Genomic DNA, 22,092 nt, shown 5'->3' with positions numbered 1-22,092 from the left:
CATCAGTAGAAAGAATCCATAGATTGCTTCCAGGAAAAAAAAAGCCTACCAAAGCTACAAACTCTAAGACATGTAGTGGTTAAACTTAACAATTCAGTCTGAAATTCAATAGCAAGTGACAAGAACAAAGGCTTTCAAATACAAAGGAAAGAAAATTTAAGACTATTCTTCATCCATTGGAAAATACAGGAGAGAATGGAATGATGTGTTCTGAAGAATAATGGAGCTCAGCATACAGCACCGAATGATTTACCCTGAAAATCTGAGCTTAACCATAAATGAAAAAAGATGAACATTCAATAATAAAGAGGCATACAAAACATTCTTAGAAAGAAAACCAGAGGGGCAGTTAGGTGGCACAGTGGATAGAGCACTGGCCCTGAAGTCAGGAAGACCTGAGTTCAAATCTGGCCTCTGACCAAACACTTGACACTTACTAGCTGTATGACCTTGGGCAAGTCACTTAAACCCAATTGCCTAAAAACTAAAAAGAAAATTTAAAAAATTTAAAAAAAGAAAGAAAACCAGACATGAACAACAAAAATGCAGGATGGACAAACAGATGCTGTAACAAAGGACAGTAACAGCAATAGAGAGTGACATCAGAAAGACCAGTTAGAATCTCCTTTCCAAACACGCACAAAGAGACAAGGGTGAATATAGAAGTCAGATAGAAGTAATGGTGGAGAAATGGGTCTGAGGCATTATAGACATAACCTCACAGCACTTCACCTGCAGGTAAATCAATGTATTTTGTGAGATTAAATTGCAAAATAGGGGTGTGTGTAGAAAGAGGAGATGAAAAGAGGGGGGCAATAGAGCACTGGCCCTAGAGTCAGGAGGACCAGAGTTCAAATCCGGCCTCAGACCAAACACTTGACGCTTACTAGCTATGTGACCCTGGGCAAGTCACTTAACCCCAATTGCCGAAAAGAAAAGAAAAGAAAAGAAAAGAAAAGAAAAGAAAAGAAAAGAAAAGAAAAGAAAAGAAAAGAAAAGAAAAAAGAAAAGAAAAGAAAAGAAAAGAGGGGGGCAGAGGGGAGTATGTAAAGTGCCCTGATCTAGTCAAGAATTAACACTTTCAAGGGAAAGTGACTCCTATCATCTCTCAGGAAAAAAGATCCTGCAGGGGACTGAATGAAGAGGAGGGGTGAGAGGAAGGATTGAAAAGGGGAGAGAGAAGAGAGAAGCCTTGTTTTGGTGGGGTGAAGGAGCTCCACTGAAGAATGCTCCTATGGGTGAAGGGAGATGTCCTGTGAAGGGAGATGGAGACCTTGTATTGGATGTTGTCTATGGAGATTTAGTGCTTAGAAAGACCATTTATCCACCTCAGGAGGTGGAGGAGGATTTAGAGCTCCTGGAGGTAAATAGTACTTTGGGGCACTGGAAGACATCAACCCAGGGAGGAGATTTTGGGGCAAATGAGGCAAATGAAGGAGGAAGGTGACTAGAGGGAGGATATAAGGTCAGTGGTGGGCTGCATAACTGGGAATATGAGAAGGGGGGTCCTACCACTGGGCAGTGTCATCTTTGTCCCCTGTAGGAACTGGCATTTTAAGAGAGAGAGAGAGAGAGAGTGTGTGTGTGTGTGAGAGAGAGAGAGAGGGAGAGAGAGAGAGAGAGAGAGAGAGAGAGAGAGAGAGAGAGAGAGAGAGAGAGAGAGAGAGAGAGAATGGAAAAGAGAAATGAGAAAGGCAAGTTCTACAAGGCAGTGGCAGAAACTACCTAGAGGGGAGAATCCAGAAAGGACACCCCAGAAGTGCTGACTCCATGAGGAATTCAGAGAAAAGATAGAGACTAAATAAGTATAAGGACCACAAACCAAAGAATGAGAGTCCAGAGTAGACAGAGAAGCTAGATGATGAAGAGAGTGAAGGAGACAAATCCTCTGTAGAACGGGGGAAAGAGAGAGAGAGAAATTTTAAACTAACGAACAGAACTAGTTGAAGTGGAGGTGAAAAAGGGAGAATCTACTTGACTGAGAATAAGAAGGGGGAAGGGGAGGAATTAAATAGCTAGATTAAAGCAGGAAAGAAAAAGAATCTTATTTTTAAAAAAATTCCAAAGGAAAAGGGATAACAAATGGGAAGAGAGATCTTAGATGAGGGGAAAACAGCCAAATAGGGCCACCTTTAAAAATATTAAGCTAAAGTACCTGAGGAGACCTAGTATTGTATTTATAGTGAAAGAGGGGGAAATGAATCATAACTTTAAAAAAAACAGCATTAGAGACAAATGGAGAAAATTATAAACCTAACTCTCATAACCTTAAATGTGGCTGGATTAAACAAACCAATAAGACAAGAAAGTTTGACAGACTGGATAAGAACACAGAACCCTACAATCTGTTGCTTACAAGAAACACATTTTAAAAAACAAACACATACATAAAACTAAACTGAAGAGATGGTAAGCATTTTAGCGTGCCTAAAATGAGTCCAAAAAAGCAGGTGTTGTAATCACATTACCTAACAAAGCAAAAACAAACATTAAAAAAATGGAATAAATAAGAAAACTACATTATGCTGAAAGAAATCATAGGCAACCATCCAATGGCAGTAATAAATATGTATTTTCTAAATACCTTAATATCCAGATTTATAAAGGAAACTGACTGAGCTACAAGACAGAGAGAGGAATACAATAGTAACAGGAGACTTCAACGTCCCTCTCTCAGTTTTGGATAAGTGTTAACAGAAAGATAAACAAAGGGGAAAATGTGGAACTGAACAAATTGCTGGGGAAGCTAGAACTAAAAGACATATAGCATCTTCTAAATGGGACTGCAAAAGAATTTATGTATTTCTAAGCATCATGTGGAACTTTTATAAAAATTGACCATATATTAGGGCACAAAGAATAAACAAATGTTAAAAGGCAGAAATTGCAAATACATCCTTTTTAAACAATAACTCAATAATACTAATGGTCATTAGTTCAGTGACCACAAACAAAAGACAGACCCAAATGGAGACTTAACAATTTAATGCTAAATAATAAATGAGTCAAAGAACAAATCATAGAAATAATAATTATGTGGAAAGAAAAGTATAATGATGAAACAACATCAAAATTTTGTGGATGCAAATAAAGCAGTCCTCCAAGGAAAAATCATATCTCTACATGTATCTACTTATGTATATATGCATAAACAAAATAGAAAAAAGATTAATGAACTGAATGTGCATTTTAAATTGGAAAGCAAACAAAGGAAACTAAACTAAAATAATCACAAAAGAGAAAATATTAAAAATTAAAGGAGAAAACAGAAAAATAGGAAACCCACCCCCAAAAACCATAGAAATGTTCAATAAAACTAAAAACTGATTCTTTGAAAAGACTAATCAAATTTATAAACCTTTAACTAATCTGATTTTTTTAAAAGATGACAGAAAATCAAATGAAATGGCAAAAAAGCAAGGTAAAGTCACAACAAAACCAGAAAAAAAAATAATCAGAACATAATATGTGCAGTTATATACTAACAAAACTGAGAACATAAAATAGAGGAATACCTTCAAAAAATATAAAATATCCAAACTGTCAAAATATAAGATAGAATTTTTAAATAACCCAATCTCAGAAAAAGAAATAGATCTAGCTGTAAAGGAACTATCAAATTAAAAATCCTAGGTTCTGATGGATTCACAAGAAAATTTTATCAAACTTTTGAAAGACAATTATTACCCATTCTTCACAAATTATTCTCAAAAACAGAAATAAAATATTCTACCAGAATCTTTGAGGCCAATACCTAAACCAGGGAAAGATAAAACACAGAAGGAAAACTATAAGCCAACATCATTAATGAATGTCAATTCAAAAAGATTTTAGACAAAATCCTATTAAACAGATTACAATGGTTGATCCAAGAAATCATGCATTATGATTAAGTGGAATTTATACCAGGAATGCAAAGATGGTTCAACATTAAGAAAACAATCAATATAAATAATTGCATTAAAAATCAAAACATCCAAAACCACATGAAAAGATGCAGAAAAAAAAAACCATTTTACAAACTACAACACTCTTTTATTCTCCAAATTGTACAAAGTATGGGCATAGAGGGATCTTTTTTAATATCATAAAATGCAACTATCTAAAACTAAAAGTGTGTACCATGTGTCGTGGGGATATGCTACAACCTTTCCCAATAGATACAAGAATAAGGCAAGAATGCCCATTTTCCCCACTTTACTTTCTGTAGTTCTGAAAATGTTAGCAACAGCAATAAGATAAAAAGCAAAATCACAAATATAGGTAAAGAGTAGATAAAACTATCCCTATTTGCTAATGGTAAAGTGGTATACTTGGAAAATCCTAGAGAATCAGCAAAGACTCCAGTTGAGATAATAACTTCAGCAAAGTTGCAGACTATTAAGAAACAAAAGAGATAAAACTTGGGATTCCTCTCTGATGATATCCTGTGGAGTCTCAGTCTGCAGTGAATCTTCTTTATCCAGTATTTCTGGATTGTTTTCTTATGTTATTTCCAGGGGAAAGTCCTTTTATTGAAGATATACCATGGTAAGATTGAAAGAGGCTCAAATTTGACTTCTAACTCACTAGGTGTCCTATAGTACCAGGCCACTGCATAACTCTGGGGGCCTCAGTTTTCCTATCCATAAAATAAAGGAGGTGGAAATGATAATCCCTCTCAACTCTAACATTATGTGATTCATTTCCTTCGTTAGTGCTATATACATAAATGGCCTCCAAATTTTAGGGCATAGTTTAGAGTTCTAAATATGCCCAGTGTGTTTCTGGAATATTCCTTTGCAAATGGAGGTGAAGGCCAAAGGTCCTAGAGGTTGGGAAGGGAGGGGGGAGAAGAGATAGAAGACATCTAATCCTCATTTGACAGATGAGGAAACTGAGGCCTAAAGTGGAAAAAAGACTTACCGAGGGTAGATAGGCATACACGGAATCAAGAAAATTGAAGAAAATGGTGGTTGCTTGCTTTCTCAGATGGAGGAGAAGCCCAAACAATCAAACTCATCATTTTCAACCTGGAGGGAAGTAAACAACTACCAGAAAGCCATGACAAGGATGGCCAATGACATCCTATCCCTGCGTAGGCAAGTGACCTCGCTGGAGACAGAAAACAACTCCCTTCGGCAACAGGTGTCCACACAGGAGCGGATGGGTCATGCCTCTGCAGAAGATGAAGAGATGATAGGTGAGGGAATCTTGAGATCCTCCATGCAAGAGGACCCTGGAGCAGGAAGGTCCCTGGTACTGGTTGTTTTGTTCTTGAGAGGGTGGGTAGATAGAAGAGGAAAGGGAGATGGAAGGTTGGCATCATATGCCATGATGGTAAATATTGATGATTTTTCAAAGTGGCCTTCTTTTCTGCTTTAGGACAGCACCAAAGTTCAGTATTCAGGGCTAGATCCTCACAACCCCTGGATAATAACACCTGTGTTTTGGGGGAAGAGGGAGCCCAGGGAAAACCAATTTGTCCATGGAGGGAATGGAAGGGCAGCTTTACCAAAGTGAGCCCAACAGCAGAATTCTTCATCTTTTGACCTGGTCTGTTGGGTCTACACAGATCCAAGCTGAACTAGCCTTTGGTATGGCTGGGGCTTGTTTGGGCTGGCACTGTTCATTGAGCTATCCCTGACCCTACCCCCACAGCAAACATGAAGCAAAGACTTTCCCATAGCACCATGGAAATGAAGAGGTTGAAGGATAGGGTGCAGCAGCTGCAGAATGAGTTAATTCGGGTGAGTGGGATCTTACAAAGACAAGGAAACAGGAGGGAGGGGTGGGTGAGAGGAATTGGGGCAGGGGTCCAAAGTGGGGAGGCAAGGGGTGGGGGGAGGTATCAGTCCATGGGGGGGTGGGTCAGGAGAGGAGATGGTTTTCGGTGTTTCTCTCTGTACCACAATGTCCCTGACCCTTACCCTGCCATCCTTACAGAAGAATGATCGGGAGAAGGACTTGTTGCTAATCCAACAGTCTCACCATCAACAGCAGCAAAATATGAAGAGGTATCAGGACAAATTGCAGAAAATGAAGGGCCTGGAGCAGACTGTGAAGAACCAGGAGAAGGTAGGCCCACCTGGGGGCCAGTTAGGCAGGTAGAGTGAGGCGCCTCACTGGTCAGGGGTAAGGTCGGGTCCAAGACCTAGGGCCTTCAAGAAGAGCTAAGCCAGTAGCCAGAGAAAGTCAATCAGGGAGTGGTGATGAAGGCAGGCAGACAGGGAGGAAATGGGAATTCCTTCATGGACAGATTAGACTGGGTGGCCGCTAGGGTCTCTTTTAACTGGAATTTTGTGGGTTTAGAAGGTGACTCTGTATGGTAAATATATATATATATACCCACAAACACACACGTTCACATACATACACACACACACACACACACATATACACACATAGATACCCACAAACACACACACACGTACCCTGGCTAGGAAATTAGAAGTCAGGGTCTAGTCCAGGAGTGGGGAACCTGCAGCCTCAAGGCCACATGTGGCCCTCTAGATCCTGAGAACATGTGGCCTCAAGGCCGCAGGTTCCCCACCCCTGGACTAGTCCTTGGGAAAATCCCTTCCCAACTCTGTGCCACTGTTTCCTCAACTGGTCCTTGATAATTTTTGTGCCTAGGACCCTTTTGGCAGTGTGGTGAAGTCAATGGAGCCCTTCTCAGAATACTGTTTTAAAACGCATCAAATACATAGGAATTCCAAAGAAACCAATTAAATATTGAAGCAGAGTCATTTAAGTTTTCAGCAAGTTCATAGTCCCCAGTGCCATCTCTAAGTATACCTGGGTCTCCCTTCCTGGGCCCTGAGCAAGAATGAGAGAAGGGGAAGAGAGAGTAGCCCACGTTCTTGGGAAGCTCATGTGACTCTTGTACTCCCTAACAAACCCTTCAGTCCCACAGAAAGGTGCAGAAAGTTAGATTCATTCCCCTCATCGAGTGTACTGCGCTCTGGGTCTCTGCTCTTATACCTGATTGTTGTAGGTGGACAGACCCTCAGAGGCTGAATGGAAAGGGCACCTTAGTGAGGAAATCAGTCAGGGGGCAGCCTGGACTTGGAAATCCCCTTGTCAATCACAGAGATACTGTGATTAGGAAAGTCTGTTAACCTTGTACACCTGGATCAGGTGAAGCTTGCCAAACTGGTTAGGATCAGGAGAGCCTTGCCCAAATGAAAGCTGACCAGACCAGTCACTGGGATCCGTCAGAACGTCCCTGTACATAAGGGAATCAGGGGTTAAGTCATTTCTGTCAATCCTCACAGACTCACATGGGGAACAAATTAGAGGCCACCACAGCCCAGGGTATGAGCAGGTATCAAAAGGAGACATGCAGACAATGAGAACTCATTATTGCTATTCTGACCTACAAACGCAACTCTGTGCTAGAGTTGGGCATCATCTTCCAGATCCCTTAAAATAAACGCCTCCTATTTCTACAGCACTTTAGAGTTTACAAAGTAAATAGGTGGAGAAGGTTTTATTGTTATTGAGTAGTTCCAGTCATGTCCGATTCTCCATGACCCCATTTTGGGTTTTCTTGGCAAAGATGCTAGGGAGGTTTGCTGTTCCCTTCTTCAGCCCATTTTACAGAAGAAGAAACTGAGGCAGACAAGGTGAAGTGACTTGCCCAGGGTCACATAGATAGGAAGTGTCTGAGGTCAAATTCAAACTCAAGTCTTCCTGACTCCAGTTCCGGTCCTCTATCCATTTTGTCACCTAGCTGCCAGGTTACCTAATAAGTGAAAAGGAGACAGGACTCATTTGAAGGTCTAATGACTAGATCTAGTCTTCTTCCCCTCCCCCTATTCTGCTTTTCATTAGATCATTTTAAACTTGGGAACTTTTTTTAAAAAAATATTTTGATTTCAATATAATTGCCTTACTTTGTAAACCTCTAAGTTTGACTTTATGAATTAAAACTATGAATCTGTAAAGGGTGTCCAGACTTCACCAGACTACCAAAGGGGTTCTTGACACAGAAAAGGTTAAGAACCTCTGATTTGGGTTCAGACATCGAAGGGGAAGACAATTAACACAGAACCCTCTTCATCTCCAGCTGACTTTTCCTTCTCTCTGCCCTGCAGATCATTCAGACAATGGAAAAGATCTTGGAGGACAAAGTAAATCAACCATCCAAGGAAAGGTCTGACACGTTGTCATCACCACTGGTGCCACCTCTGGGAAAACACACGGGTAAGTAAGTCGTGTGAATTCTGAGCAATTTATTTTGACTCAATAATTATTCATCTTGAACCAATATGCACAAGACCCTGGGATAGACCCTGAGGGGGGACATAAAGATGAAGAAGACAAGGGATCTGCCTTCAAGAAGCTTAAAATCTAGAAGGGGGCCCCACCCTTCAGCCTCATCCCCAAAATGTATGGCCACCATCCTGAAAGAGCCAGACAACCAAGGAGTCATCTCTGGCTACCTATTCAAATGGAACAAACCACCAACATACCCAAACCCAAAGCCTGTTTCTCTTTAACTTATTCCATTGACAAGTCTTTACTGAGTATGATCTGTATACTCAGTGCCATGGAGAAGACAGAAGACACAAAGCCTCTCTTCAGGGAATTCCCAATTAAAGCCCTATATCTTCCAGGTCACTCTTCTCTGGGCACTCTCTGGTTTATCAGTGTCCTTCCCAAAATGTGGCAACCTAAGCTGAACATAGTGCTACAGTAAGGCAACTAGGCAGAGCACTATACTGGAGTCAAGAAGATTTGAGTTCAAATCCTGTCTCAGACACACTCTGCATGACCCTGGACAAGTTACTTGACCTCTCTGGGAATCAGTTTTCTCATCTTTAAAATGAGGGGGTGAACTTGATGATCTCTAAGGTGCCTTCCATTTTTCAGTCCTATGATTCTGTGAGTATGTGGTCTGTCCTGAGCAGAGTACATTGGGGAATCATCATCTCTCTCTTCTAGGATACTTCCATCTCTTAATACAGTTTAAGATCAAGTTAGCTTTTAGGGCCACCATATTATATTGCTGACACATATTGAGCTATCCATTCATTAAAATCTCCAGGTCTTTTTTCAGACAAATTAATCTCTCATCATCTCTCCCCAGGTGTGCTTTTGTGACATTGACTTTTTGAATCCAAGTGGAGGACTTTTTACATTTATCCCTGTTATTCTTAATTACTAATTATTGTTAATTATACTTAATCTTGTTCTTAATCTGGCTTAAAACTCTTTCTTGGTCAGGGCATTCTGGATCTTGTTTCTGACATCAGATTGTCAACCTTCCTCCTTGGCTTTATGTCATCAGCCAATTGAAACGCATTCTATCTAGGCCTTCTTCTAAGCAAAGTGGAAGAAAGCAAATCCCTCTTCTACTTGGTGATACTTGGAAAATTTTAAGATACCTACCATGTTACCTCTAAATCCCTAGATATCCTAATTTGGCATAGACTCATGGCCCTTCACTATCCTGACTGTTCTCCTTGGGTATTCTCTGGCCTATCATTGTCCTTCCTAAAATGAGACTCCCCACAACTGAACCTAATACTCCAGGTGTGGTCTGACCAAGGGAGGGTATGGCAGGACTGTCACCTTGGGCCCTCTGCTTTGCTTATAGCATAAATGCATATTCCTTCCCCTCCTCCACTTCTGATCTTTTTTTTTTAACCCAGGTGTAAAATCTTACATTTATCTAGAGGTATACTGGTAAATATTTAACAACTGGCTCACTGGAGAAAAAAAGTGCCTAAATGATTTTAAGTTTAATAAGCATTATTTATATTGTGTGCATCACTTTATTAAGTCTAGACAACAAAACAATAAATCAAGCCCTGATTTGTAATGTTTGCCAATTTCTGAGGTACATGTGCTTACGATGAAAATTTAACAATCAGCTCTCTCTTGAGCCTTTCCTCCAACAGAGCATTGCATTTATCCCTATTTAATGTCCCCTTATTAGATTCAGCTCAAATAGCTCAGTTTGTCAAGACATTTTCTGAATCCTTCTATCATTCAATCATTCAATATCTTCATTCTGTCATTCAATAGCTTAGATATCCTTCCTTGTTCTGTGTCAGCTACAAAAATTTGATGAGCATGATATCTTACATGGGACAGCTATTTCTATTGGGCCCTCTTCCTTCAGAGAAAGAGAGGCTTTACAGAGTGACTCATGAATATTCACAGGTGCCACCTCAGACTACAGAGGAATTCTATTAATTCCTATATTTAAATTTACCTGGGTTAGACCCATGCCAGGGGCCCTTTACTATGATGAGCCAACAGGAAAGGCTTCTCATCCTTTGACCTGGCCCTACTAGGCCTATGAGTCAGTTAGCCCCTCCTTATCACTGGTATATTCAAATATACCTGAGGTCTACTTAGCCTAGCTTGGTGCAGTTGTAAGAGGCTTTACTGCCCTGTGTCTATCTCAGTATAAAACTGCACAGCTCCTAACACCTGCTGGCAATCTATAACCAATTCTGTTCAGCAGATCAGCTTTAGGTCATGGATTCAGAGCTAGAAGAGACCTCCAAGGCCATTGGTTCCACTCCTTTCCCTCTCATTTCGCAGATGAAGAAACTGAGACAAAGAGAGGTGAAGTGACTTGCTGAGGGTCACAGGCAGTGAATGTCTGTGGAAGGATTTGAACTGACTCCAAATCTTTTGTCCTATCCACTATGGCTGCCTCTGTGGCCTAAATCAAGTTGACTGTCTGGGTTGCAGTTTTACATGATGCTTCATTACCCTGAACCAGGCCAAAGCAGGGAGCAGGTGCAGCAGTCAAGTAAAGAGAACATGTCCTCTGCCCTTCTGTTGAGGGAATATGCCCACTAAATCATTTCATGTATTAGCGATAAATCCTCAGTTAATAAAATGAATGTAACACTTGATTTAATCTATTTTAGATTATAAACTACTTGAGAGTAAGGACTGTCCTTTTTTTGTATTTGTATCCCTAGAGCTTAGCACAGTTCCTGGTACGTAGTAGTATCTGAACATAGTATTTATTGATTAATGGATTAAGTACAATGCCACGCCCAGGTCTCTGGGTCATTTCAATACAAACTTCCTTCCAAATGGACATTGACTGGATACACTTGAACCACTTCAGATTTCATTTTGCTGTACTACTGTCTAGCCCTTATCTCTCCATCTTGTCCACAAAATATTATGAGAGATTGCTAAATGTTTTGTTAAAAATCTAGCTACCTACATCATTCCCTTTATTTACCAGTATAAGAATTCAAGAAAGAGTTTTTTTATTAATTTATTTATTTTTAGTTTTCAACATTCACTTCCACAAAATTTTGAGTCCCAAATTTTCTCCCCATCTCATCCCTCCCCCCACCCCAAGATGGCGTGCATTCTGAATACCCCTTTCCCTAATCTGCCCTCCCTTCTATTTCTCCTCCAATCTCTTATCCCCTTCCCCTTCAATTTTCCTGTAGGGCAGGATAGATTTCTGTACCCCATTTTGTATATTTCTTATTTCCCAGTTGCATGTGAAAGCAATTTTTTTAACATTTGTTTTTAAAACTTTGGGTTCTGAATTTTCTCCCTTCCTCCCTCCCCATCCACTCTCATTGAGAAGGCAAGCAACTCGATACAGGTTATACATGTGTAGTCATGCAAAACACTTCCATAGTAGTCGTGTTGTGAAAAACTAAGTATATTTCCCTTCATCCTATCCTGCCCCCCATTTATTCTATTCTCTTTTTTGACCCTGTCCCTCCTTAGAAATATTTGCTTCTGATTACCCATTCCCCCAATCTGCCCTCCCTTCTATCATCCCCCTCTCTCTTATCCCCTTCCCCCCAATTTTCCTGTAGGGTAAAATAGATTTCCATACTCAATTGAATGTGTATGTTATTCCCTCCTTAAGTCAAATCCAATGAGAATATGATTCACTCGTTTCCTCTCACCTTCCCCCATTCCCCCTCCACTGTAAAAGCCTTTTCTTGTCTGTTTTATTCAAGATAATTTACCCTATTCTACCTTTCCCTTTCTCCTTCTCCCAGTATAATCTCTCACCCCTTAATTTTATTCTCCATGTATCACCCATTCATCTTCAATTCACTCTGTGCCCTCTATTTATCTATGTATCTGTCTATCTATCTATCTATCTATCTATACATATATATATATATATATACATACATACATATAATTTTTTCCCTCCAACTGCCCTAAGACTGACAAAGGTCTCATGAATTACAAATATCATCTTTCCATGCAGGGACCTTAATAAGTCTCTTATGATTTCTCTTTCCTGTTTACCTTTTCCACATTTCACTTGATTTGAAAGTCAAATTTTCTATTCAGCTCTGGTTTTTTCATCAAGAATGCTTGAAAGTCCTCCATTTCACTGAATGACCATTTTTTACCCTGACGAATTATACTCAGTTTTGCTGGGTAGGTGATTCTTGGTTGTAATCCTATCTCCTTTGACCTCCAGAATATTATATTCCAAGCCCTCTGTTCCCTTAAAGTATAAGCTGCTAGATCTTGTGTTATTCTGATTGTGTTTCCACAATACTTGAATTGTTTCTTTCTGGCTGCTTGCAATATTTTCTCCTTGACCTGGGAACTCTGGACTTTGACTCCAATATTCCTAGGAGTTTTCCTTTGGGGATCTCTTTCAGGAGGTGATCAATGGATTCTTTCAATTTTCTATTTTGCCCTCTGGTTCTAAAATATCAGGGCAGTTTTCCTTGATAATTTCTTGAAAGATGATGTCTAGGCTCTTTTTTTGATCATGACTTTCAGATAGTCCAATAATTTTTAAGTTCTCTCTATTTTCCAGGTCAGTTGTTTTTCCAATGAGATATTTGACATTATTTTCTATTTTTTTTTCATTCTTTTGGATTTGTTTTACAGTGTCTTGATTTCTCATAAAGTCACTAGCTTCCAATTGCTCCAGTCTCATTTTTAAGGAGGTATTTTCTTCAGTAAGAAGACTTCCCTTTCCATTTGGCCAATTTTGCTTTTTAAGACATTCTTCTTCTCATTGACTTTTTGGACCTCTTTTGCCATTTGCATTAGGCTATTTTTTAAGGTGTTATTTTCTTCGGTATTTTCTTGGGTCTCCTTTAGCAAGTTGTTGAGTTGTTTTTCATGATTTTCTTGCATCACTCTCATTTCTCTTCCCAGTTTTTCCTCTACTTCTCTTACTTGCTTCTCAAAATCTTTTTGAGCTCTTCCATGGCCTGGGACCAATTCATATTTTTCTTGGAGGCTTTAGATGTAGGAGCTTTGACTTTGTTGTCTTCTTCTGGTTGTATGTTTTGATCTTCTTTGTCACCAAAGAAAGATTCTATGGTCTGACTTTTTGTGAGGTTTGCTCATGATTCCAACCAATTGCTTGAGTTATAAACTTTTTGTTAAGGTAGGGGTCTGCTTCCAGTGTGGATAATGTACTGTCCCAAGCTTTAGGGGTTTTGTGCAGTTATTTTCAGAGATACTTCTAGGGACCTGTAAATTTTCAGTTCTTCCAAGGTGGTATGATCAAGGGCAAGGTGTTTACTCCTTTCCTGGCCTGTGCTCTGGTCTATGAATGACTTCAAGCACTGTTTTCTGCCTTGGAACTGTGAGGAGAATTTTCTCTCCACTGCCACTACAAGCTCCACCATGCCATTTCCCCTTCTTGCTCCAGGACCGCCACCTGGAGCTACGACTCAGATCCAAGCGCAGGCAAAGCAAGGGATTCCTGCCTCAGCACCAGCAAAGAGATCCCTGTAATTCCCCTCTGATCAGCCACTCAATTCCCCCTCAGTTTGTGGGCTGGAAGCTCTGGAAGCAGCAGCCACCCCGGGGCCATACTCGGGGACTGGGACTGGGACCGAGCTTCTCTCTTACCACAGTCACAGACTTTTCCTACTGACCTTCTAAGTTGTATATGGCATTTATGGGTTGAGAAGTCTGGGAACTGCCACAGCTACCAGCGATTCAGTCCTCTGAGGGCTGCTCTAGGTTCGCTGAGGCCTGTTTTGCCTGCACCCCTAAGCTAAACTGTGTTCCTCTCCCCACCTGGCATGCTATACCTTTCCAATCAACCATCCAAGTTGTCCTGAGCTAGAAATTTGTTTCACTCTGTCTTTTTGTGGGTTCTGCTGCTTTAGAATTTGTTTAGAGCCACTTTTTTACAGGTATTTGGAGGGGTTTGGGGGAGAGTTCAAGCAAGTCACTGCTTTTAGTATGCCATCTTGGCTCTGCCCCCCAAGAAAGAAATTTAATGAAGCTATAACGTTATTGTTTAAAATCATCACTCTTGGGGCAGCTAGGTGGTGCAGTGGATAGAGCTCCAGCCTTGGAGTCAGGAGGACCTGACTTTAAATCTGGCCTCAGACACGTAACACTTACTAGCTGTGTGACCCTAGGCAAGTTACTTAACCCCGTTGCCTAGCCAAAAAGCAAAAAAATAAAAATAAATAATCACTCTTTCTTCTAGATGTGCACCAGTCATCCTTTTGATATACATTCAACAATTTCACCAGTAATCAAAAGCAAATTAATTGGCTTGCAGAGCCTATCTTCCCTCTGTTTAAAATTTCCCTTCTTCAGTAGGGTTCTTCATTCTTTTTGAAGACTACCAATAGGAGCTCAACAATCATAACCACTACTTCTTTAGTATCTTGAACTGTAATTCAGCCTGTTAACTTGAATCCAGCAAGAACAGTTGGGCACCATCTTAGTGTTTCTTTGCTTTTCTTTGGCTCCAAATTCCTCATAGTCATTTTGGGTATGTCTGTTCTAACTCAAATATCATTCTCCTTAGCAGAGAAAACTGAAGTGAAATCAGAGTTAAATAGTTCTCCTTTCTCTTGATCATTTGTTTACTATTTAGGTAGTTAGGTAGAGCAGTGGACAGAGATCTGGAGTCAAGAAGACCTAAGTTCAAATCCAGCCTCAAATAGTTACTAGCTGTGTGACCCTGGGCAAGCCATTTAACTTCTGTTTACCTCAGTTTCCTCAAGTGTAAGATAGGGATAATAACAGTAGGGTGGTTATGAATTCCTTGCAGGGTGGTTATGAAGATCAAATGAGATAATATTTGTAAAGCACTTAGCATAGTACCTGGCACATAGTAGGGTCTGTATAAATGCTTATTCCCTTACCCCATTGTCTGATGCTCCCTAGGAAGTAATCCTCTTCCTTCTCTTCTCCCCAGTAAAGTTTGTGCTTTTGGCATCCTTTGCAAGCTGTAGCTTACCTTAAGCTTTAGTATTCCTGACAACATACCTTGCTATACTTGGTGTCCATTCTCGGTTACTTTCTTTTGCTTTCATCTTTGGCACATGTCCTTTAATAATCTAAGTTGGTTAGTAAGCACCTTGTGCATCCATATTGGTCTCTTTAAATAGCTTCCCCCTTATCCTTCCTATTGAAAATGTTTCTCTTGGTGTTTTGAGAATTTCATTCTCGAGAACTTCCCTTCCTCTTTGACTTCTACTATAGAGTTTTAATCCATTGGATCCTACTTATCTTTCTCTGAACCCTTTGAAATATGCTTTCTCAAAAGCTAGGGGATGGGTCCCACTAGGATCAGGTTTTCTTTTCTCTCTCATGCACTTTAAGATCTCCATATTGTCTGCTTCAACAATCAATCCTTCCTTGCTGGTAAGAATCTGATCTGAGTATTTCCTCTTTGCTTCTTCTACCTCTTGAAGGATTATTTGCTTATTGCAGAGGTAGGGCAGTTAAGCCTAAAAGCATCCAAGTCCCTGGAATTCAATTGGGTCATTGAAATGGCCAGCCTCATATCATCTAGAACATTAGCCAGGCTACTCACAGTATATTGGAAGGCTTACTATTTAGGAAGGCTACTATAACCTGGCAGCCTATCAAGAATCATAGGATCATTTATTTTAAAGGCAAATAGGTCCTTGGAGATCATCTAATCTAAATCCTTCATTTTACAGATGGGGAGACTGAGGTTCAGGGAAAAGAAGTGATTTATCCAAGACTGACAGGTAATTAGTGAAACAGAGCCAGGATGCAAACTCAGGGCATCAGATACCAAACTCGGTGGAATTCCTCTCTACAACCTCACATTGCCCTCTCTGTGCAGGATAAACTAGAAGAGGAGAAGCTAGAGGCAGGGAGCTAAGCTAGTAGAGGATTTCAGCAACTCTGCATTTTTCAGATTTTCTCCTCCCCTTAGCCCCCCCCAACTCAATTAGATTCAGTAAACACATATTAGGTACCTACTACATGCAAAGCACCTCGCTAGGTGTTAGAAAAGTTAGGAAGTTTAGATCTTCAATAAACAAGCATTTATTAGGCACCTACTATATTCCATGCACAGCTGGGTATAAGTACAAAGAATGAAACAATGCCCACTCACAATGAGCTTTCATCCTAATGAGGGAGATAACAAGTACATATAAAAATATATGGCACAGGGGACAGCTAGGTGGCACAGTGGATAAAGCACCGGCCATGAAGTCAGGAAGATCTGAGTTCAAATCCGGCCTCAGACCAAACACTTGACACATACTAGTTGTGTGACCTTGGGCAAGTCACTTAACTCCAAATGCCTAAAAAAAAAAATACATAGCACAAATATAAAGTGAATTTAAAAGCATATATGTGCAGAAGAGTCCCATACAAGGGAGTTTGGCTAGTAAGCAGTTGGGAGAATTGGGAAAGGCTTCATACAGAAGATGGTGCCTGAGCTGGAGGGACTCTATGCACCAGAGGTAAGGAGGGAGTGCAGGTAAGGCACCATCCCTGTCCTCATGAAGCTTGCAGTCTAGTAGGACGTTATGATATATACTCAAAAATCTCGAAGACACCAAACCTAAGTGCATTAGGAAGCTGTGAGTGAATTGCCACATTAGGTCCCTCCTAGCCACTCTTCTCTCCCTAGGCCCCATGGGGGAGAGTGTGCCCTCTGATTTTTACTCCATATTGCTGGCCGAGAACGCAAGGCTGCGGAGTGAGTTGGATAAAAACCGCCACCAGTCTTACCCCATCATCCTGCAGCAGCAAGCCCTACCGGTAAGAACCCGGGCTGCCAATCCACAAGCATGCTTTTGCATTGTCCTTTGCATGCGGACTCACCTGTTCCAGGCCCCAAAACTCCCCCTCAGAGTAGAGAGAGACAAGCCGCATGCAGCCAACCACTGTCCAGTCCAAAGTCAATCATAGGAAAGGCCAGAATATACCAAAACGCTGGGACAAAGAGCCTAATCAGGCAGGTCTGGGAGCCCTGGGGCTACCTCAGAGATGAGAAAAAAGGGGGTTCTGACCTTCCTTGCCTGGTCGGTTCTCTAGTTCTGTTACAATTTCCAGTTGGTTCTACTGCTCTGCATGACCATTCTCCCCATGCATGTCCCTGTATCTTCACCAAGAGAACAAAGGGTCCTTTCAGGCTGGGATCAGTCACTCACCAGGTACCCTGGGACTGCCTCCAGTGGCCCATGGACTTCCAGTGCAGTCTGGGTGACGGGAGTAGGTCAAGGTTTTTAACCTTGATTTTTAGAGAGGTCTCCTGGAGTCTTCAGCTGACTTCCAGCTCTTGGGCCAAGCTGGTTTCCTCTCTGTAAGTGTGCGTGTGAAGTCTGTAGCTCTATCCACTGTGCGGTGGTCAGAATAGATAGAGTGGCTCCATTTGAGAACTTCGCTTTCTACCTTGTCCCAGGGTCCTGCTACAAAGGGTGACCCCACCCCCTGACTACCACTTCCCATCCTCCCCGCACCCTCTCTTCAACATCCCCATCCCTTCTCCAAGTCCATTCAGTGAGGCAATAGAAGCCCTCATGTTGAGGCTTGAGCTCCCACTCCCTGGGCCACACACTCAGTCTTCCTCACACCAGCCCTCTCCCAGTGCTCTCCCTCCCCTTCCTGATGTCTCCTGGGATCCCTGGGGAGACTTGGAGAGCCCTTTCTCCACAGTCCCAGGAGAACCCTGGAGAGAAGGGAGCAGCCAGAGACGTGGCAGAGAGGCTGCACGAGACAGGTCAGTCAACCTACTCATCACACCTGGGGAGTCTATTTAGACAGGTGGGTGCCTCAGACCCAGAGTGATCCATCTTGCTCATTTTCAGCTTCCGTGGCACTCATACTTAGATGGCTACATCCCTTTAAGCAAGCCTGCCACATGTGAAGGGCTGAAGGTGAACAGCAGATCAGCTCTTGGGCAAGGGGTTTCTTCACTTCACAGTGGGCCCTTCTTTGGACAAACCTAGTATATACAGAAATCCTATTTCTGTAACCAATAAATAGGGGCAGAATATAGAAAGATTCTTTGCTTCACAAAATGATTCTTCACTTTACACAAGCATTTGGCACAGGGTTCCTTTAGGTAGTGGGCTCAAGTGCATATAAAATGATTTGATTTACAGAAATGGGATTTATTTTTAAAATTAAGTTACATATTTTTAATGAACAAACATCTATTTTCTCTCCTTCCCACCTTCCCTACCTTTGGAGGAAAAAAGAAAAGAAAAAAGAAAAACAAAACTTTTGTAACACATTTGCATGGTCAAGCACAACAAATTCCCAAATTGGCCAGGTGCAAAAAATGCCTGTCTCATTCTGCACCAAAAAACATGTGATTCAAATGGTCAAATAAAGTCAGCTCTATCTATACTACAAAATAGACCACTTCACCCTGCAGGATGCTTGGCATTGCTTTGGACTCTGTAGCAAGGAGCAGACAACATTCCGTATTGCCAGGAAAGGGGTAGTCTCCATGGAAGGGAGAAGTGAAAGTAGTGGAAAAGAAACTGGTTCCTAAAGCAGATTTGGGGTGGGAGGGATGCCATTCAGAGCCAACTGGTCCCATCACCCAAGGGAGCCCATTTGGGATCCAGGATCTCAGTCTCCCACTGTCCCTCTCACTCTCTCTCAGGAAAGGATACCTAGAGTAGATTCTCTTTCCATATATCCCCAACCAAGAAACATGCCAACATGCCTATTATCACCTCAGGAAAAACCCCAGCATATGAGGAGAGAAGTAGTACTGTTCTCTTCCATTCCACTGGCATCCTAATATAATATGTAGTCCTTAACTCATACCCCAATAATACAGAATCTGTGACATTTAGACAGGAGATGCTCTAATGAAAGCTTCCTTTTACACTCACAAAAGGGTTAACAGAGTATAAATGAACAATGTATATAAGATTAACAGGACCCAGTTAACCCAGGAGAAGAAACTGTTTTCTAGCACTTAAAAGCCCTAATTTGTGCTTCATGCAATTGGCATCCTGATCAACCACCATTCTTATTGGCCCATTAAAGCAGTCCTTTTAGGGACCCCTACACAGCAACATTTTAGTGTTCCAGATCAAATTTGCATTTCAAAATGTTCTACAATTTAATTTTTTTTAACAGATTTAGACTGACTGCCCTAATATGAATGCAAATTAGTTATGTTTGCCCATCTCTCTGCAGACCTCTTTCTAGGCTACCACCCCCTTCTTTCCTTAGTCCATCTTATGTCATCTCTGAGCTGAAATCAGGTTAGAGTAAACCCTCAGTTTTAAGGGAACTTATTTTTTCTTGAGCAGAATTCTTGGTAACCAGAGCAATAAAATATTTTTGTTAGTCATCTCCTGAGTCATATCTTTCAGGATTCTTAGCAGGTTGGCTATACAGACTCCTTTCTTATAGGCAATTTGTTCTACCAAGATTTTATTCATAATAGTCCCTTGCATAGCATTTTATACTTTCCAAAGTTCTCTCCTATCCATTGTCATATTTGTCATGCCCGTTGTCATACCATTCCCTGAGGTATCTGGAAGAGGATTCTACCATTCTACAGATGAGAAGACTAGAGTCGAGAGATCAGATGGCTTGACCAAAGTCATCCGTAGCTCATTGTAGAACATTGCATATATGGAAAGGGTGCTAAATACAGGATCAGACTTGAAGATTTGGCTCTATCCCTGCAAACTCAGGCAATCTGGGCCTCGGTTTCCTAATTTGGAAAACTAGAGGGTTGGGTTAGGTGATTACCAAGGTCCCTGCCAAATCTAAGTCTTATGATCCCAAGTTACAACTTCAGCATTTAGCCCTTAGTTTCAGGGTCACGAAGGTTCAGTGGGACACAGTAGGTCACCACACACCCAGGGCAGCAGTCTTTTTTTGTTTTCAAAAGTGACTAATTTTCTACTCCATGTACTACATGATCTCCACAGAGGTCCATGGGTAATCTCCATGAAGTCACCTACTCTGGCCGGGTCTCATTTTGCCTCAGGTGTGTAATGGGATCATAATAGTGTGGTTCCCCTATTGGCCAGATTTGTGCTTTTGCCAACAGGACTTCCTCTCCAGCACCTCAGACAAATTCAATCTTATGGCCAAATTGGAGAGCGCTCAAAATCGCATTTGGACTTTGGAGAGCGAGGTAGGCGAGGCCTGAAGTTCTCAATGAAGTCTTCTTAGATAAGTCCATGGAGAACAAGGCTCTACAGAACTGTAGGACAAGGGTAAAGAATGGAATGAAGTCACTCAACCCCTCTGTGCCTCAGTTTCTTCATCTGTAAAAATTAAGGGGTTGGATTCACTGGGTTTCCTTCCAGCTCTAAATCTACAGTCCTATGATATATGAAACAGAATACAACTGAAGGGAAACTGAATTATTTACTAATGGAGCCTTGAATGGAGCCCATGGTTCCAAGAACCTGGAGGAAAGCCATTTTCATGGGCTCAAAAAATCGTAGGAGTATGGGATTTAGAGTTGGAATCCCACCTCCCCTTGCCCAGTCTCCCTCCCCAGCTGCCATTATGAGCCCTAATGCCTGCCCTAGGTGGGGAGGAGGGAGGGTCGCCCCTGAAAAAGCACCAGAGTCCCCACTTGTTGTGCATCCCCATTGGCCAGCCCCCTCTGCCACGAGCCCAGCAGCCCTGATGCTCCTATTCATCCCTATCTGGGGTTATAGCTGGAAGATTCAGCTCGGCACTGGGGACAAGAAAAACAAGACCTGACCTCGAAGCTGATGGAACAAGACCATGGCTTTATACGTGGCTCCAGTCCTATGTTGACAGAACACCAAGTGAGTAGCCTCAGGGACACCAGGGACTGGGGTGAAAGAACAGGGGGGCATCTGGCCATTTCTGAGGGGTCAGCTCTGGAAAGAATGTGGGCAGGCATTGAGGAAGCCTGGCTTCCGATGTCAGCTCTGACACTAACTCTCTATGTGACATTGAGCACATACCTTCTCTTGTGAAATGGAGATCACCATTCTCCCCATCACCACCTCATCATTGTCTTCCTAATGGGCAGAGGCAGCTGGTTCTGAGACTGGCCCAGCACAGCACTATCCAAATGCTAGGTGGCTGTGTCAGGGGAAAGCGGGTTGTTGGAGCAGAGAGGGTATTAGCTCCCCAGGGGACCTCAGAGATCACCTAATTCAGACCTCTGCCCCATGCCCTATTAAATAGCTGAAAAGTATCATGTCCTAAGGGATCTAGATACCTCAGACACCGACTGCTCCAGACACATACCCGCACACTTAACCTCTTAGAAGCTCAGATTCCTGTAAATCATGTAAACCAATGTTCTCACTGCCCACTGTGAGGTGGGCGGTGTTATTAGAATGATGTTTTGTCCAATTTAAAGTGCTCTTAAAATGTGAGTTATGATGGTGAGGGAGCTAAGAACATTTGTCCAGGTATCCATGACTTTTTACAGATGAGGAAACTAAGGTAAACAGAGGTTAAGTGACTTGCTCAGGGTCTCACAGCTAATAGGTGTCTGAGACCAGATTTGAGCTTCGGTCTTCCCGACTCCAGGCCCAGCAGTCTATCGACTGGGCCACTGAGCCAGGAAAGAGTGGAAGAAAGAAAAGTGGAGCTAAACAGCAAATATGAAGCTACTGCCCAGTAGGGAGTGAGGAAGGTAGAACCAAAGAGAACAGGTCAGGATACCTTTGTGCTTTGGGGGAGAGCATTGTGGATGGGAAGGGGTGGGAAGGATAGTATAGGAACATCAAGAGAGCTCTGTTGGAGTATGACTAGTATCAAAGGCTAGCAAGTTATTGCTGCTACCAAGACTTTGTCTGTGAATGAGATGAATCATCATTCCTTTACTTTGGCAGATAGATGGAAGGATAGATGGGAAAGAAAGGAAAGAAAGAAAGAAAGAAAGAAAGAAAGAAAGAAAGAAAGAAAGAA

General features: G+C 41.7%; 1 protein-coding gene across 1 annotated transcript in view; it reads left to right on the top strand.

Moving 5' to 3' along the window:
- The window catches only part of CCDC33 (coiled-coil domain containing 33), a 183,342-nt gene that overhangs the window by 158,273 nt on the left and 2,977 nt on the right, over positions 1-22,092 (top strand). The window contains exons 14-20 of the mRNA XM_027858275.1: positions 4,972-5,182; positions 5,641-5,729; positions 5,926-6,057; positions 8,079-8,187; positions 16,838-16,968; positions 20,174-20,323; positions 20,859-20,972. Coding sequence (XP_027714076.1) covers positions 4,972-5,182; positions 5,641-5,729; positions 5,926-6,057; positions 8,079-8,187; positions 16,838-16,968; positions 20,174-20,323; positions 20,859-20,972 — 936 coding nt within the window. The remainder of the gene's footprint in view (positions 1-4,971; positions 5,183-5,640; positions 5,730-5,925; positions 6,058-8,078; positions 8,188-16,837; positions 16,969-20,173; positions 20,324-20,858; positions 20,973-22,092) is intronic.

This window comes from Vombatus ursinus, unplaced genomic scaffold (genome assembly GCF_900497805.2).
Source record: "Vombatus ursinus unplaced genomic scaffold, bare-nosed wombat genome assembly UNPS02012811.1, whole genome shotgun sequence".
NCBI classification, from domain to species: Eukaryota; Metazoa; Chordata; class Mammalia; order Diprotodontia; family Vombatidae; genus Vombatus; species Vombatus ursinus.
The sequence above is the reverse complement of the archived record's forward strand: the minus strand, read 5'-3'. Positions and strand labels throughout refer to the sequence as shown.